The 18,080-nt window shown below is 39.0% G+C and overlaps 1 protein-coding gene across 1 annotated transcript; it reads left to right on the top strand.

Moving 5' to 3' along the window:
- Positions 1–539: 539 nt before the first annotated feature.
- Positions 540–17,638, top strand: LOC143983833 (keratin, type II cytoskeletal cochleal-like). Its single transcript, XM_077483930.1, has 9 exons — positions 540–1,015; positions 7,662–7,870; positions 10,925–10,985; positions 11,074–11,169; positions 11,263–11,427; positions 15,098–15,223; positions 15,615–15,835; positions 16,738–16,766; positions 17,257–17,638. The coding sequence occupies exons 1-9, from the start codon at positions 590–592 to the stop codon at positions 17,421–17,423; spliced, it is 1,500 nt and encodes a 499-aa protein (XP_077340056.1). The 5' UTR covers positions 540–589; the 3' UTR covers positions 17,424–17,638.
- Positions 17,639–18,080: the final 442 nt, after the last annotated feature.

Genomic DNA, 18,080 nt, shown 5'->3' on the forward strand with positions numbered 1-18,080 from the left:
TCAAATAACGTGTATGTGTTCGTATCCCTGGTCAAGCGAATAGTCTGCTGTACAAAGTGCGAAATTTGGAGATAGCGAAAGTATTCATTATTTGATAGTTGTGATTGGGCTTGCAGGGAGGAGAACGATTTGACTGTATCACTAGCGCGTCACATAATCTTAACATGAATTCAGTGAAATCCCTGAAATTCAATATCTTGATTATCTTTTTAAATATTGGGCCATTCCAAGTAGAACCAACTTGTAAGGCATTACTGAAACATATACAAGATATGGTAATTGTTTCTTGTAATAACATCAGCTCATATTGCTTATACTAATATAACATTGTTTTATTATATTATTAGCCACTAGTAAAAGTGTCACAGCTTTGAAAATATAGGTGGGTTACTGTTTTATTTTCTGTGACAAACGGATAAACTATTATCATCAAGCTAAAATCATAGGAAGTCATAACAATGTCAATATTATTAACTACACCCAGTTTAGTATAAATGGAGCCTAGAAAGTGTCAGAACATTGAACATTGCTCTGGAGAGTAGACAGCACCTTGGATTCTCTGTATATCATCTCTAAGAGGAGATCCATCATGTCTCACCACTCCATCCTGGCCTCATCTGGACACAAGCACTTCAGTTCCGGTTCTGTTTGTTTGCCCAAACCTTCCAGGTCACACAGCTTCTTATCACACTCTTCTAAAAATGTTCACCAGACCCAGCATTGTTTCAGCAGCAAGAGTGACCATTCTGTTGGGTTAAAGGGACATAAGATTTCAGTGGGAAGTTTCCATGTAGGAAAAAGTGGACAGGCACATGGATCCGGATTTGGTATTATTGGACATGGTCATGGATTTAAAGGAATGTCTGGTTCTGGAGGGATCACATCAGTTACTGTAAACCAGGGTCTTCTGGCTCCTCTTAATCTGGAAATTGACACAAACATCCAAAGAGTTAGAACAGAAGAAAAGAACCAAATTAAGGGCCTGAATAATCAATTTGCCTCCTTTATTGACAAGGTGAGAATTGTCAAGTTCATTTATAATGAAAGGAAAAGATACATACAAAGTAAATATGATTAAGTGGCCGACAATATTTATAAGGTAAAAAATAAAGGCACATCAAGGTGGAGGTGTTATGTTGTGTTTGATTAACCACCTCGCGCCCGCCCTATAGCCGAATGACGGCCATAGAGCAGGCGCGTTCGTCCGGGAGGCCGTCCCTGGACGTCCTAATGTTTACTTCCGCAATGCGCGCCGCCACGGGCGCGCATTGCATAAGTTCTGTGTTCTGTGTTCGTGGTGTCCCCCGGGGACAGGCAAACACAGGTCGCTGTAAACGCCCAATCACAGCGGCCGTTTACAGCGCGATCGGGGTGTCCAATGGGAGATGATCTCATATGTAAACATATGAGATCATCTCTCAGCGCCGCTCTCCCTCCTCACACAGACAGAGTGTGAGAGGGGACAGATGAACGGCTGCAGCTTTGTTTTAATAAAAATAAAAAAAAGTTAAAAAAAAAGTGCCATCCTCCCCCAGCAGTGCCATCCATCCTCCCCCAGCAGTGCCATCCATCCTCCCCCAGCAGTGCCATCCTGCCCCAGTGCCATCCGCCCCAGTGCCATCCACCCCAGTGCTACCTGCCCCCAGTGCCATTCACCCCAGTGCTACCTGCCCCCAGTGCCACCTGTTGTCAGTGCCACCTGTTGTCAGTGCCATTTGTCCCCAGTGCCATCTGTCATCAGTGCCATGTATAAGTGCCATCTGTCATCAGTGCCATGTGTCATCAGTGCCACATAGTGCCATCTGTCATCAGTGCCACGTATTAGTGCCAACTGTCATCAGTGCCATGTATCAGTGCCATTTGTCATCAGTGCCACCTGTCAGTGTCACGTGCCATCTGTTGTCAGTGTCACGTGTCATCAAAGCCACTTATCAGTGCCATCTGTCATCAGTGTCACGCGTCATCAGTGCCATGTATTAGTGCCATCTGTCATCGGTGGCACATATTAGTGCCACGTATTAGTGCCATTTGTCATCAGTGCCACGTATTAGTGCCACGTGTCTTCAGTGCCACGTATTAGTGCCACGTGTCATAAGTGCCACGTGTCATCAGTGCCACATATTAGTGCCATCTGTCATCAGTGCCACATATTAGTGCCATCTGTCATCAGTGCCACGTGTCATCAATGCCACGTATAAGTGTCATCATTGCCACGTATCAGTGCCATCTGTCATCAGTGTCATTGTCCTGGTGCTTCAAAAGTGTAATAAATAGTCAACAAGTTAGATGTGTAATTTATGTTCCTAGAACACATGATGGCACTACCTGCATGTTGGGCCTCTCTATGTGGCCAGGCTGTGAAAAAGTCCCACACATGTGGTATTGTAATACTCAGGAGGAGTAGCAAAAAATTTTGGGGGTGTCATTTGTCGTATACACATGCCATGTGAGAGAAATAACCTATTACAATGACAATTTTGTGGAGAAAAAAAAATGAAAAATCTTAATTTTGCAAAGAATTGTGGGAAAAAAATGACAACATCAAAAAGCTCACTATGCCTCTTACTAAATACCTTGGAATGTCTACTTTCCAAAAAGGGGTCATTTGGGGGGTATTTGTACTTTCCTGACTTGTTCGGGTCACAAGAAGCGAGATCGGCCACCAGTACATCAGATGTGATCGATTTTGTGCGATTCGCACCACAGCTTGTAGACTCTCTAACTTTCACAAAGACCAAATAATATCCACTAATTTGGGTTATTTTTACCAAAGATATGTAGCAGTATAAATTGTGGCCAAAATTTATGAAGAAAAATTAATAATTTGCATAATTCTGTCACAGAAACAAAGAAATATGTGTTTTTTTTCAAAATTTTCGGTCTTTTTTCATTTATAGCGCAAACAATAAAAACCTCAGAGGTGATAAAATACCACCAAAAGAAATCTCTATTTGTGGGAAAAAAGGACAAAAAATTCATTTGGGTACAGTGTTGCATGACTGAGTAATTGTCATTCAAAGTGTGAGAGCACCGAAAGCTGAAAATTGGTCTGGGCAGGAAGGGTGTTTAAGTGCCCAGTAATCAAGTGGTTAAAGTCCTAAAGTTGTGTCCCTAAATGTGCAATTTATTTAGCATGTACAACCAGTGCCGTTTGATGTTATCATGTATGATTGTCCCCACAATGATCTGAAAATTACTTAACATTATTTCCCAGTATATACTTTACTTAAAATGCCATACACAGGATGTCCATGGAAATATACTGCCCTTAATATAGTGAATATACATTCAATAGGGCTGATTTACTAAAGGTTTAGAGAACTGTAATAGAAAAGTTGTGATTAGCCGCTTGCCAATCAGCCGCCGTCATTATAATGCGGCAGGCTGGCACAGCTGCACGAATCACTGTAGGTGTGCATCGGCCACTGTAAGAGCGATATAGGGGGCGTACGCGCAATGACAGAGCCAGAGTTGTGATTTTCCGTGATCTGTGTATGTAAAACAGATCCCCATTCTGACAGGGGAGTAGGGAGAGATCTGCTGTTCCTAGTGATCAGGAACAGCAATCTCTCTCCTCCTTCAGTCAGTACACTTCCCCCCACAGTTATATACACCTCCCTAGGGAGAACTTAACCCTTGATCGCGCCCTAGTGTTAACCCCATTCCCTACCAATGACATTTTTACAGTAATCAGTGGCTATTTTTAGCTCTGATCGCTGTATAAATGTCACTGGTCCCAAAAACGTGTCTGATTTGTCTGCCGTAATGTCGCAGCTCCGGTAAAAATTGCAGATCACTACCACTACTAGTAAAAAATATATAAGTAATTAAAATGCCATAAATCTATCCACTATATTGTACATGTGATAACTTTTATGCAAACCAATTAATGTAAGCTTATTGAATTTTTTTTACCAACAATATGAAGAAGAATACATATTGACCTAAACTGATGAAGACTTTTTTTTTGGGATATTAATTATAGCAAAAAGTAAAAAATATTGTTATTTTTTCAAAATTGTCACTCTTTTTTTGTTTATAGCGCAAAAAATAAAAACCGCAGAGGTGATCAGTAGTGATGAGCCGAACACCCTCCTGTTCAGTTTGCAGCAGAATATGCGAACAGGCAAAAAATTTGGCAGAGCACATGAACACCATTAAAGTCTATGGGACATGAACATTAATAATCAAAAGTGCTCATTTTAAAAGCTTATATGCAAGTTATTGTCATAAAATGTGTTTGGGGGCCTCCTTCCTGCCCCAGGGGACATGTATCAATGCATTATTTTTTTTTAAACAACAGTTTTTTGGGAGCTTTGATTTTTTTAAATAAAGCAAACAAAAAATGTAATATTCCTTTAAATATAATGCATGGGGGTGTCTATTGTATGCCTGTAAAGTGGCACATTTTTCCCGTGTTTAGAACAGTACCACAGCAAAATGAAATTTCTAAAGGAAAAATTGTCATTTAAATCTGATTGCGGCTGTAATGAATTGTCGGGTCTCGGCAATATGGATAAAACTCATTGAAAAAAAGAGTATGGGATCCCCCCAGTCCATTACCAGGCCTTTTGGGTCTGGTATGAATATTAAGGGGAACCCCGTACCTAGTTTTTATTTTTTTATTTATTGCGTCAGGGTCCCCCTAAAATCCATACCAAAACACAGCTTGGGACAAGTCCTTTATTAGAAAATTATTATTATTTATATTTTTTTTTTTTATATTATCATTTATATTATTATTATTATGATTATTTTTAAAGATAAAAATGTCCCACGATGTCCATTCATCTTCTTCTATCATGCCGCCCAGACCAAAAAAGAAAAAGAAAATCCGTGACTGACCTGCCTCCAGGGGAGGCTCCCACCGTCTGACGCGTCTTCAATTGTGACAGCTTTTATATAACTGAGGGCGGGGCCACCCGGTGTCAGAGGAGGGTGGGGTCACCCATTTATGTAACCGGTTTGCCCCGCCCCCTCTGACGCCATGGGGAAGCCAGGGGCAAGTCCCCGTGGCATCAGAGAGGGGACGGGGTTACCCGTTTACATCACCGGGTGGCCCCTCCCTCAGTTATATAAGAGCTGTCACAAGCGAAGATGCATCAGATGGCGTGAGCCTCCCATGGAGGCAGGTCGGTCGTGGATTTTTTTCTGTCCGGGAGGCATGATAGAAGAAGATGAATGGTTATCGTGGGACGTTTTTATTTTTTTATTTATTTAATAAGCCCAAGATTTTTGTTGTTTTAAAAATGTTGACACTTCTTTTGTTAGATGGTAGGGATAGTTGTACCCGTTACCATTTCACACCGGGAGGAAGCCGGGATCTGGGGGTCCCCTTGTTAAAGGGGGCTTCCAGATTCTGATAAGCCCCCCTCCCGCGGACCCCCGCGACCATCGGGCAAGCATTGTGGGCATGAGGCCCTTGTCCCCATCAACATGGGGACAAGGTGCTTTGGGGGGCTACCCCAAAGAACCCACCCCATGTTGAGCGCATGTGGCCTGGTACAGTTCAGGAGGGGGGAGCTCTCTCGTCCCCCTCTTTTCCTGCAGCCTGCCAGGTTGTGTGCTCAGATAAGGGTCTGGTATGGATTTTGGGGGACCCTTATGTCATTTTTTTACATTTGGTGCAGGGTTTCCCTAAATTTCCATATCAAACCCGAAAGGCCTGGTATGGATTTTAGGGGGACCCCCACACTTTTTTTTAAAATTTTGGTTCGGGTTTCGCTTAATATTCATTCCAGACACAAAGGGCCTGGTAATGGACTGGGAGGGGGGGATCCCATGCTCTTTTTTCAGTGAGTTTTATCTTTATTGCCGAGACCTGACAATTCATTACTGCCATGATCAGTTTTAAATGACAAATTTTCATTTAGAAATGTCATTTTGCTGTGGTACTGCTATAAACATGAGAAAAATGTGCCACTTTACAGGAATACATATAAGTCCTTAAAATTAGCACTTTTGATTTTTCATGTTAGTGTCTCCTAGACTTTAACAGTGTTCCGGCGGCTTTTGAATTTGCCCTGAACACGCATATTGTTTGGTTTTCGCAGAACATCTGAATAGCCAAAGTTTGGCCTAAACTTATGCTCGGGCCATACCGTTCGCCCATCTCTAGTGATCAGATACCACCAAAAGATAGCTCTATTTGTGGGAAAAAAAGGACACAAATTTTGTTTGGGTACAACGTTGCATGATTGTCAGTTAAAGCAACACAGTGCCATATTGCAAAAAATGGCCTGGTCATTAAGGGGGCAAATCCCTCCAGGTCCTTAAGTTGTTAATATTCACCTCAATTATCCAAATACATTTAAAGCACCTGCACATGATTGTATATTTATAAATAACAGGAATTTGCTTTTCACGTTATTGAATAATTGAAGGAAATATCCACACAATTTTTTTAGTGAAGATGTTTAACTCCTTTAGTAAATCAGCCTCATTGACTTTAAATGAAAGTATGAAAAGATACTCTTCAGCCTCCTAAATGAACCAATTTCCATATGAGTGATATGCAGGTAATTCTAGTGAACTTGTAAAAAAAAAGTTAAAACTACACTAAATAATATCTATCCCTACAAACAAAAATAAGCAGCAATTTTATGTGCAACACAATCGCAAACTAAAAAGTATAAAAATAAATAAAATCAAGCTGTTTAAATAAAGTCCATGTAAACAACCAAATAGAATCATATGAATGTGAAAATAGAAAGTCCACACTTAATATGATGAAGTGAATGTTTCCATATCAGTGTCCATCATCCATCACCAAAAGCATCCAAGTGAATCCACCACCAGCTTTAGAAACTGCTTACCAGCTCCAGTGGACCATTTGTCACAGGGGGTCAAAAAATGCCTATGGTTTATAACCCAGCCGAAGCCTTTCTCCGCGTCTTCAGGTCACTCCACTAACTCAATGATGTTCAATAGATATGGTAGAGGTTGGACCCCGGAAAGAAACCAAAGGCTGCAAAACAAACAACCCATCCATAGGGACACAAAAGAGGTTGTTTGGTTGTGTGCCGGCTGACACACCAAACTTCAGGCTATTTTATCCATTCATTGTTGTGAATGAGAACTTTTACAATAAACCCAGAGATGTTTTACTCTATGTGGAGCTTTTGGTTTGTTTCTGGTGTCCAACCTCTTCCATATCTATTGAACATCATCAGGAGAGTGGAGTGACCTGGAGACGTGGAGAAAAGCCCCGGCTGGGTTATAAGCCATAGGCCTTTTCTGACCCTCTGTAACAAGGGGTCCACTGAAGCTGGAAAGCTGATTCTACAGCTGGTGGTAGATTTACATGGATGCTTTTGGTGATGGATGATGGACACTTATATGGAAACTTTCACTTTATCATATTAAGTGTGAACTTTCTATTTTCACATTCATATGATTCTATTTGGTTGTGTATATGGACTTTATTTAATTTTCGCAATTTATTTATTTTTTATAATTCGAATGAACTGTTTTATTAATGGAAAAATAGATGTACATACTCTTTACAAAATTATACTGTCCCAGTCAAAGAACATGGGAAATATTATAATAAAATGCTTTTGCCAATCTGGCTTAGGTTCAAGTGAAAGCATGTACAGTATATTATTGCATGTTATCCCATTTCTATACCCATAAGCAATTATTTTATACTCCTAATACAGGTAAGATTTTTGGAACAGCAGAACAAGATGCTGGAGACCAAATGGTCTTTTCTACAAGAGCAGAAGACAGCCAGATTTCAGATTGAACCTCTGTTTGAGGCTTTTATTGGCAACCTCAGGAGACAACTGGAGAATCTAGAATGTGAGAGAGCTCCCCTGGATGCAGAGAGGAACAGCATGGAGGGCACTGTAGTAGAACTAAGGAGAAGGTACCAATACTATTACACATTAATGCATAAATGTACGGGGTACCCTGCATGTAGTGGTTAAACTTTACCCTCTCCATGTTTTTGGGCCAGGCTCAGACTGCCAATATGGAAACTCTAGTATTAGTCCTTAAGTCCTAGCATCTAGTTCTTAAAGCAGAGCTAAGCTCACAATTAAACTGCTTCTCAAAATAAAGCTTGTTCTTTAACAATGTTCTTTATGTTATTAAATCCTTAATAAAAAATTCTTAAATAAAACACATCCAGTGTATGCTACATTTAAGGCATGCCTCTGGTGGTAACTGTCACAGGTGCCAGTGTGTTTTATATATATATATATATATATAATTTTTCTTTCTTGGAAATGTATTGATAATAAATAGTAAAAAAAAATGAGAAAAATGCATTTCCTATAATTTTTCCTAACACAACATCTACAGAATCTGAGAAACCCCAGATATTTACCACAAACTATACTAATTCAAGTCTGCTGAGTGCAACTTTCAGGTTATGTAGCAATATTGTAAAACTCAAAGTGAACATATACAATTTAGGAAATCTTTATTCTTTTTCAATGCTACAATGCATGCAGGGGAAAAAAACGTTTTTTGGAAATAATTTGCGCAATGTTACAGTAAGATTAAATCTTGCTGACGTGGGCACAAATGATTACAATGGTGACTTTTTCATATTTTCCACCATATTATAAATTAAGATGACATTGTATTCACTTACATTAGCAATGATGATCATCCCAATCATCCAATCAACATTACACTTCCGATATAAATACTAAACAATACTAAACATACGAAACTTCCGATATAAATACTAAACAGAAGCATAGGAGTTGATTTACTAAATTCAAATGGACAGTTGCCCCAGTGCTTAGTAAATGAGGTAAGGATTCACTATACAAAGGGCACCCAATGATTTGTAGAGCTTCCGTTCTTTTACTAAACTCCAGAGCAATTGCACTTGCAGAGTAAATCTGCACTTTGCAAAGTACACAGTCTTTTTGCCTTTAGCATATCTCCCAACTTTTGAAGTTGAGAATGAGGGACATTTAGGAGGAGATTGACCTGTAGCAAGCGTAGTGTGCCATGGTAAAATGTGGGTGTGCTTAAATTATGCGGGCTGGGAAGGTATAATCTGGCATCCCCTGTGTGCCTCTACTACTATCCCCTTTCGCTACAGAGGCAGCACCTGCGAGTGTATATATACTGTATCCACAATGTTTTGCTTCACAGTTGTGGCATTAATTATACCCTCTGTTGAACGTCACCAGTTCAAGTGAATGCCACTGTTCTGCAAGTACCCCACAACTACACGGTTGCAGCATGCTAATGTGGGGTTGAAGGGGTTAAATCAAGTGGTGAAGAGTCGATACAACACCTCTTTATCACCTGTCAAATGCTCTCTGAAAAGAAATCCGAATATTTTTGCCCCCATATAGCAGACGCTGGGCAGGCTGGTTTCGGGCTGGCAGTGCATGGTCAAGGTGTGCACCCCAAGCGGTTTCTTGAAATTATGCTGTTGGTGCTGGCACGCTGATCTGTGCACCAAGAGATGTGTTAGGGGTTACTACACATTACAGCTCACCATTTTGATTGCTAGAGGTCACTGCTCACTGATTGCTGCTCATTGATTGGTTGCTAGAGGTTATTACACATTACTAGAGGTTACTACAGATTACCGATCAGTGATTGTGTGCTACAGGTTACTACACATTACCACTCACCATTTGGTTACTAGAGGTTACTGCACATTACCGCTCACCATTCAATTACTAGAGGTCATTGCATATTACCACTCACTATTCAGTTACTAGAGATTACTGGCACATTACCACTCACCATTCGGTTGCTAGAGGTTACTGCACACTGATTGCCTGCAAATCAGTGTCCCCCTCTACAAATTGTTCGGTCCTGCAGCTTCTTTATTAATCTCCACCCCCGATGCTGATAGAAGGCTGCTGAAGAAGAATGCACATACAGCCCGCTCTGTGTCTCTTTGATCTCGGTGAGTGTTGACCGGAGAAGTTGAGAGGGTGGCATCACAGAGAGCTCACTCTGCCTCACTCCCCATAATATACTCACAGCCTCCCCAGTCCTGACAGAGGGAGAAGCAGGCTCTGTAGAACATGCAGCCCACAGCTGTGCCCCTGTCACAGTGTGGCCGCAATAGAACAAGTCGGAGTGATCGGCTGCACCCGCTACAGCAATACCACTGCCTCCAGGGAAACTGTCTACCATTTGTCCCGACCCCGCTCTTACCTTACTTACAGGAAAAACTTTAAGCCAGGAGTTGGGGGGGGGGGGGATCTGGGAGGGAGAGCTTCTCTGCACAAAGGTACTTTTCTCCACAGTGCGCACCCACTGCTGTAATTGGTTACCAGGACACTGGGGAAGGGGCTGGCTGCAGTGAGGACACTCCCACTGAGTGGAGCCCAGTGTCAGAACTTGATCCGGCACTGGGAGCCGGGACTCCAGCCCAGATACGTGGGACCCCGGGACTTACCGCAAATCACTGGAAAATTCAGCAGAATCCGGGACGATTGGGAGGTATGCCTTTAGTAAAACAACCCCATAATGTTTGCATTCGTTTCTGCAGTGCACCGTGACCCTTATGCTGTTTTGAAATGGAAATCAGTAGCTCCTGTGTGCCCCAGCAGGGGTTTCCGTCAAAACCCCTGCTGGGGCGCATAGGAGCTACGGATTCCCATTTCAATTGTCCCATTTCAAAATAGCACTGGGACAAATAGTCACTCTACTCACACCATTTTAAATTGGTACTGAATGAATGAATGAATGAAATACTTACATAGCGCACAATGCGAACTGAATCGCCTCTAGGCGCTGTGGCGAGCTTTGATCATCTGCTAAACTGGTACTGGTGAATAAAATGGTTTAGAATGTTAAAAACAACTAAACATGGGTTTAAGGCATAAAGATTAGCAATACAAATATTACAAAAAATGGATAAAACAGTTAATAATATACAGATTGTTTAGCATGTAATGAACATATGAGGGAAAAAAAACTTGTCTTTTTACAGATATGAAGATGAAGTCAACAGAAGAACAGGCGCCGAGAATGAATTTGTTTCTCTGAAGAGGGTACACATTTTAAAATTAGTCACAACTTTCTGTATTGTCTGTTAAAGCAACACTAATAACATGAATAACTCTGTATTTCTAACTTTAGGATGTTGATGCTGCTTTCATGAACAAAGCTGAGCTTCAGGCCAGGGCCGACTCCCTGAGCAATGAGATCAGCTTCCTTAGGACCCTGTATGATGCGGTAAATAATGCTTCTTTTGGGTCAAAAGTGCATTTCTAAATTTAATTTATACTGCTATACTGTAGTTGCTGTACATATTTTCTACATTTTCAGGAAATCAATCAACTCCAAGCTCAGATTTCCGACACTTCAGTTCTTGTGTCCATGGACAACAGCCGAGACCTAGACATCAATGGTATCATCGCCGATGTCAGAGCTCAATATGAAGAGATTGCTAACAGAAGCAGAGCAGAGGCTGAAGCCATGTACCAATCCAGGGTGAGTGTGTTATAATTGGAGCTACAAGGCAACGGATGTCATCATGCATTGTAATTCAGAATAGATATAAGCAGCTATGAATAGCTAAATAGTTTGAATAAGTGATTGAGAGGAAAGCAATATATGTTCACCACAGCTGATATTCTGCCATGATTTATTTTAAAACAATATATTAATTTAGTGAGGCTAATGCTGCCAGTACGGGTACCCAGTGTTAAAACACCATTAGTGTGCTGTCAACTGGTTAGCTTGAGGCCATCTATATAATAGATCATAATTTTACATTTTGATTTCAGCCAACCCTTTTCCTTAGAAATTACATAATATGCTATGCATAGTTCTGCCCAAAGTTAAAATGCATTTAAGAGCATCTCTTCCCTACCAAAAAAAAAAAATGCATTATAATGCATTTTATAGCTCCTTCAATGTGGTACCTGCATTTGTTTTCATTTTGGCCTTTTTTCCTTTTTTTTTTCACTTGGAAATACTACAAAAACACAATTCTTTCCCCTCACTCTACTGTATCTATGGAGGGAGCCATGCTATGACTTCAAATATGTTTTCCTCTCCATCTATTTACATGACATGTTAGTGGATGGGATTCGTAGTTTACAGAAGGAAGACAACATTGTTTGAGTCCTCAGTTCAACTCACTAGAAGTAACCAAGACACTGCATTTCTGGCAAGATCAGCACATATATTCTTTATTTGCTGAAAATGTTTTTAGCATAAAAAGGAAATTGAATGCAGCCACCACATCAAAGTCCTGGTAATCTAAAATATATTATTTTCTTTTGGGAGGTGGGAGCTAGATATCATTTAAACATATGTGTTAGTTATTTTTCTGGCAATATCTTTTACTTATGATAATTAATTTTAAAATAGTAGTTTTATATCTTAATATATTAAACATATTCAATTTTTCTATGAGATATGAGCCTTCAAATAAAATAATGCATGGAATAACAAATGGATGTAAAACATTTGGTAAATCATAAAGTGGGGGAGTTTGGGACTTTAAATGAGGCACATTATATGTACCTCCATCCCGAGTACGAATATGTAACCAAAAAGGGGTATGTGGGACTTTAAATGAGGCAATTGACTTGTGGAGGTAGAATGGTTGGTAAACATTATTTATTTGTAACAAAAATATAAAACAAATAAAAAAAGTATTTTCATATATCTTCACACGTAATAGATGCATATGTCAACTTGCCAGCACATAAGAGATAGTAGGTAATGATAGAGTATATTACAAGTTATTTCCTATTAACAGGCATTGGTAACTAGACATGTGCATTCGGATGAATTTCGTCTGAATTTACGGTATTTTCGCTATCATTTTAACAAACGATAACGAAAGTGCAGAGTCCAAAAAACAAAAGATCCAACATAAACAAATGCTTTATTTTCATTTTCATTGTGACAACAGTTCGATATAGATAGGAGATTCGACATGACGCTGACAACAACAATCTGGGTCTATCAAACCTGTGGTCGAATCTGCCTAACCTTAACTCTATTAGTCCAGGATTATTCTACATAGAGAGAAAAGATTCCACATAGAGAGAAACGATCACTGCTGGAATTGGGTGGGGGAAGTAAAATAAAAAATAATGATGATGATGAATGTTATTGGCTGATTGTAACCAAAGAGGAGGAGCAGCAAAATAGCTAGAACTAAGTACACACGTACAGCCAACTTACTTTCACTTACGATTGCTAGCAGAGAGAAACACACACTGAATAATTTCAGAAGACAGTCAATCTTAGCTGGTCCGTTTGTCAGAAAACCTGAATTATTTAGCAATTCAGCATAAGCACAGCAGCAGAACAATAGTGAAGCAAGCTATAGTTCAACTTAACTTTTTCATAATAATCTGCTGCTATTGTGTTAGTGTTGTGAACTTGATAGTGATACTAGTGTTGGTAGTGTTGTGATAGCCTCAGAGGCTGCCCGTGTTGTGGGGGGGGATTTATTATTATAGATTCTATATTATAGATTGAGATTCTATATATAGATTTTATATACCCTATCTTGTTACCTGTCTGATCAGTGATCACTATCACCAGTCCATTTTCTGTTTGAACTATATACATTCAACATGAACGACAAAGATTCAACAAAGCAGTGGAAAACATACAAACGTTGAATCTTTGGCTTATGGTGTCTGTCAAAAGTTCTAAGAAGATTCAACGGAGCAGCTAAACTATACGGAGTCATAGAGTTTAGCTGCTCCTTCGAATCTTCTTTGAACATTCGACAGACACCATAAGCCTTCAATGACAGATTCAATCTTAATTAATTTGGATTTTCTGACGAATGAAATTTTTAACGAAAAATGAAATAAATAAAAATGAATTTTGGGAGTAACTAAATAAATGTATTTTTCGGATGAAAACGAAATTCTGAAACAAAATATTTCAGTGTGCACATGTCTATTGGTAACCCATATGCAACAGAGCTGCTATAAGATAGATGCACATACACATGAGTTGTTACAAACTACTCAATGAATTTTAAATCTATAAAAGATATATATGGGCCAGTGAATAGATAGTAAACCAGGCTTGACTGAGCACCCCATGAAAACTCAACGCTATTTGCCATTCATCAGGAGTTGGGTACAGGAGTAAACTGTAATTACAAATGGATATGTAATATTAATTAATATGTCCTACCCCATGGGGAGAAAGAAATATATACTCACAGTTCAGCTATAACACTGTACTTGGCTGGCAGCGAGGAAGATGGAACCCCAAATGGTTGTCTGTTCCGGAGCTGAGGCAAGGGACCACATCCCAGCCAGGAAAATACCTACATGGCATGCTTGACTGACACAACACATTCCACATGTGTGGGAAGGATTGCAAGTATGGTGTTCTAGAAAAAAATGTATGTAACAAAATGTGAAAAACATATGTGAGAAAAATATAAAAGGTGGAGAAAATGTGAAAAGTGAAAAAACATAAGTATAAGTGAAAATAAATAAATAAATAAATAAATAAATATATATATATATATATATATATATATATATATATATATATATATATATATATATATATATATAATGATATGTGTATGTTCTAATAAATGTTATGTGTATATAAATATACATACACAATGGTACATGGGTGTATTAAATGTGTTCAAAAAAGGGAAGAAAAAAGGTCTGAAAAAAGAAAAAGAAAAAATTGTGCCTACCTTACGTGTATGTGTATCCAGTGAATGGGCTGTGTGTGTGTTGCCTCCATCGTGTCACACACATAGGTAAGGCAATCAAGCTCACCTGCTAATGTAATCCAGGTATGGGGCTGATCCCCGACCAACGTCATGCACAACGTCGAATGAGAATCAGGGTTAGCAGTGAAATCCACCACTGGCGCAAGCGCTAAAGTGGAGCCCCGCCAACCCCGTCTCCGGTGTGAGACAGACCAAGGATGTCCCTGTATTGCGGCGTCAAAGGACGTTTTTTGGCATGTGTATGTGCAGATATATGAAAATACTTTTTTTATCTGTTTTATATTATTGTTACAAATAAATAATGTTTACCAACCACTCTACCTCCACAAGTCAATTGCCTCATTTAAAGTCCCACATCCCACCTTAAAACATTTGGTTTCCACAAATATTCAGAATTTTCAATTTTTTTATTATCTACAGTTTGAAGACCTGCGAATGGCAGCTGGAAGAAATGGAAACGATCTGCAGAACAGCCAAAATGAGATTGCGGATCTCAATCGAACAATTCAGAAGCTTAAAGGTGAAATTGAATGTGCCAAATCCCAGGTATGAATCCATAGTCTTTTTTATTATTTTATGTCCAACTTTACAATATTGTTAGCACCTCTGATTTAGGGTTTTTAACAGTTTCATAGCGCTTGTTTAGATGAATGTTTAATGTTATCTTTTTCCAGATTTCCATTTAGACTTACCAGAAATATTTTTTACTTCCCATTTTACATTTTTATATTGAATATATGAAAAAAAAAATTCTTTGTAATATGTAATTTATAGATTTTTTTGTTGCTATAAATAGAACATTTTCAGCACTTGTTTCATTGAGATCCTTTTTGCTCATGTATATTTTGTCAAGCTTATTGAACTCAAATAAAACAAAGCAGGTGATACTCAATTTACCAGATTAATAAAAGAATGCATGTTATTTAATACTTTCTAGCGTGCTGCACTTGAAGCTGCCATCAGGGAAGCTGAGGAAAGTGGTGAAGCTGCTGTCAGGGATGCCAAGCAAAAATTGTCTGAATTGGAGGCTGCCCTACAGAATGCCAAACAGGACATGGCTCACCAACTAAGAGAATACCAGGAACTGATGAATGTTAAACTGGCTCTGGATATTGAAATTGCCACTTATAAGAAAATGCTGGAAGGAGAAGAGCACAGGTATATATTTCACATGTCAGGCAAGGAACGTGCTAACTGGAAGATAAAACAAAGATATTACTTCATCAGTCTTCTGCTGCTCTTTTAATATCCATTGCCAGGCTTGGGGTAGGGAGGTGGCCTAGCTGTGTTATTTAGCTGCATCAGAAAAAAGTCAGGTCACCAGGATGACTGTGCTGTGTGGCAGAGCCAGAGTGTAAATTTCAGTATGGACATCAAGAGTATTATTAGACTGGGGGTCTGCAATAGTTGTAGATTCCTACAGACAGAAATATTTTTACTAATCTGTCACAATTGAGCAGCAATATTCAAATGGACAGGTACTGTATGTAAAGGTCAGAACCAAGGAATCTGCATTTTCTTTATATGTAAGAAATACATTTTTGTTCTCAACCCAGATAGCAAATATAACTTGCCACAAATTTGTGGCAGTGTTGATTTGTAAATCTGTTAACTTGCTGCACATTTTTCGTTGGCGAGTTGTACACTTGCAGAGCAAGTCTCTAGCAAGAGTGAAGTTGCAGTGGTGAGTCTATAGCAAGAACTCTGCAAGTCTACAGCATGAAAATTCACCCACAGTGACCCCTGTGGTGGGATGACTATTGCACAACATAACTGAACCAGAACTTGCAGCAGACTTGCAGAATGTTTGCAAAGAAAGTTGATCTGAAGTCATGCAATGCAGACTTGCTGCAATTGTGCAGCAAACTTGTAAAGCCTGGTAAGTCTAGCAATAACTTAGCAAGTCATTGTCAAACTTGGAGCCCAATCGCTTGTTATCTGAGTTTCTGCCTGATAACCTGTTCATTTGTTATTTACCAGTTAATGTTGATAGCTGTAAGAAAAAAAAACTTACAAAATGGAATTCATGATAAAGTTCTGTTAATTTTTCTCTTTTTTAGGATAGGTGCAGAGGGACATGTAAACATTTGTAAGTAAAACAATGTGTTCCATATATAATAAAAACCTATGTGTAAATTCACATACAGTATTAATTTAGTGTGGAAATATTTTGAATATAGTTTATTTACATAATGAATAATTTATCATTTCTATTAGTTATTCTTACCACAGATACTATACTCTAAACTATTATGTGTTAATGTTTTGGGGAGTAATAATACTGTGCACAGATCATGATGTGCAGTTTCTAATTTCAGGCAAATATAATCCAAACTAACTACACCTATCTTTATATTCTAAAATATAGAGACAAGAGGACTAGGGAGGGTGGGTTAATTTATCTTTGATTAAAGTATACTTGCCCTTGAAGAAAATTTTAGTAGACTTGCTGGATTCATAATAGTGCACTTCATTACTTCTCTTCACTACTACTGAACTACTTTGACTGAACATGTATTTACATATTGCCTGGAATGGCAAAGCTTAGCATATTGACATAACCTATCCATTTGTTACAGCTGTCCTGCACTCCAGCACTGGAGGAAAACACCATTCATCAGGAAAGTCTCATGAATCTAGTGGCCACCACCACCAACACCACCATCATCATCATAAGGGAGGGTTCAGCTCCAGAAGCCATGTCCCCATAAGCAAGCATCACTCCAGCCATGGACATCACTGCTAAAGTGAAGACCTATATACAGAGATATGATGAAGATGCTCAATCGATGCATGGCATAAAAGCCTACATAGAAATGTAGAAATCTCCTTTTCATATTATGTCTATATATGAATTAGGGGTGCTGGCTTGCTTATTAGTGTAGTATAAATATAATGCTTGTTGTATATATTTGTGACATTGTATGCTTTAAAATGCTTCAATAAACAGTTATGTTCTGACATCTGCTGTAATTATAAAGACTAACACTAGCTGAAATTACATTTCCCACAGAACATTTACAGTAGTTGTTGATTTACTATTCTAATTTTGAGCACTGGGAGTATAAAAATGGACGAATAGACAAGCTCAGCTAATTTCCTCTTTATATCACCCTAATTTAGACAGAAAACACATATTATGCATGTCTGCTAAGCCGATTTTTACCATTGTCCCATTAAAATCTATTGAAAAAAACTTCCACTGACACACTTTAGTGCATTCCCTGGTAGATGCAGTTTAACCTACCAGCTGCACCAAATTGGACTAACGATCAGCTCTAGAACAACCTAGTTGCTAGGGGTTCAAAAAGCTTTCAGCAATTTGGAATTGATTTCCCATTTATACTGACCACCATTGTAAAAAGGATAATTTTACATTGACCATCAATGAAAGGACGCACTT

Source organism: Lithobates pipiens, unplaced genomic scaffold (assembly GCF_037356315.1).
Source record: "Lithobates pipiens isolate NorthernLeopardFrog02 unplaced genomic scaffold, aLitPip1_a1.2 Scaffold_16, whole genome shotgun sequence".
Taxonomy (NCBI): Eukaryota; Metazoa; Chordata; class Amphibia; order Anura; family Ranidae; genus Lithobates; species Lithobates pipiens.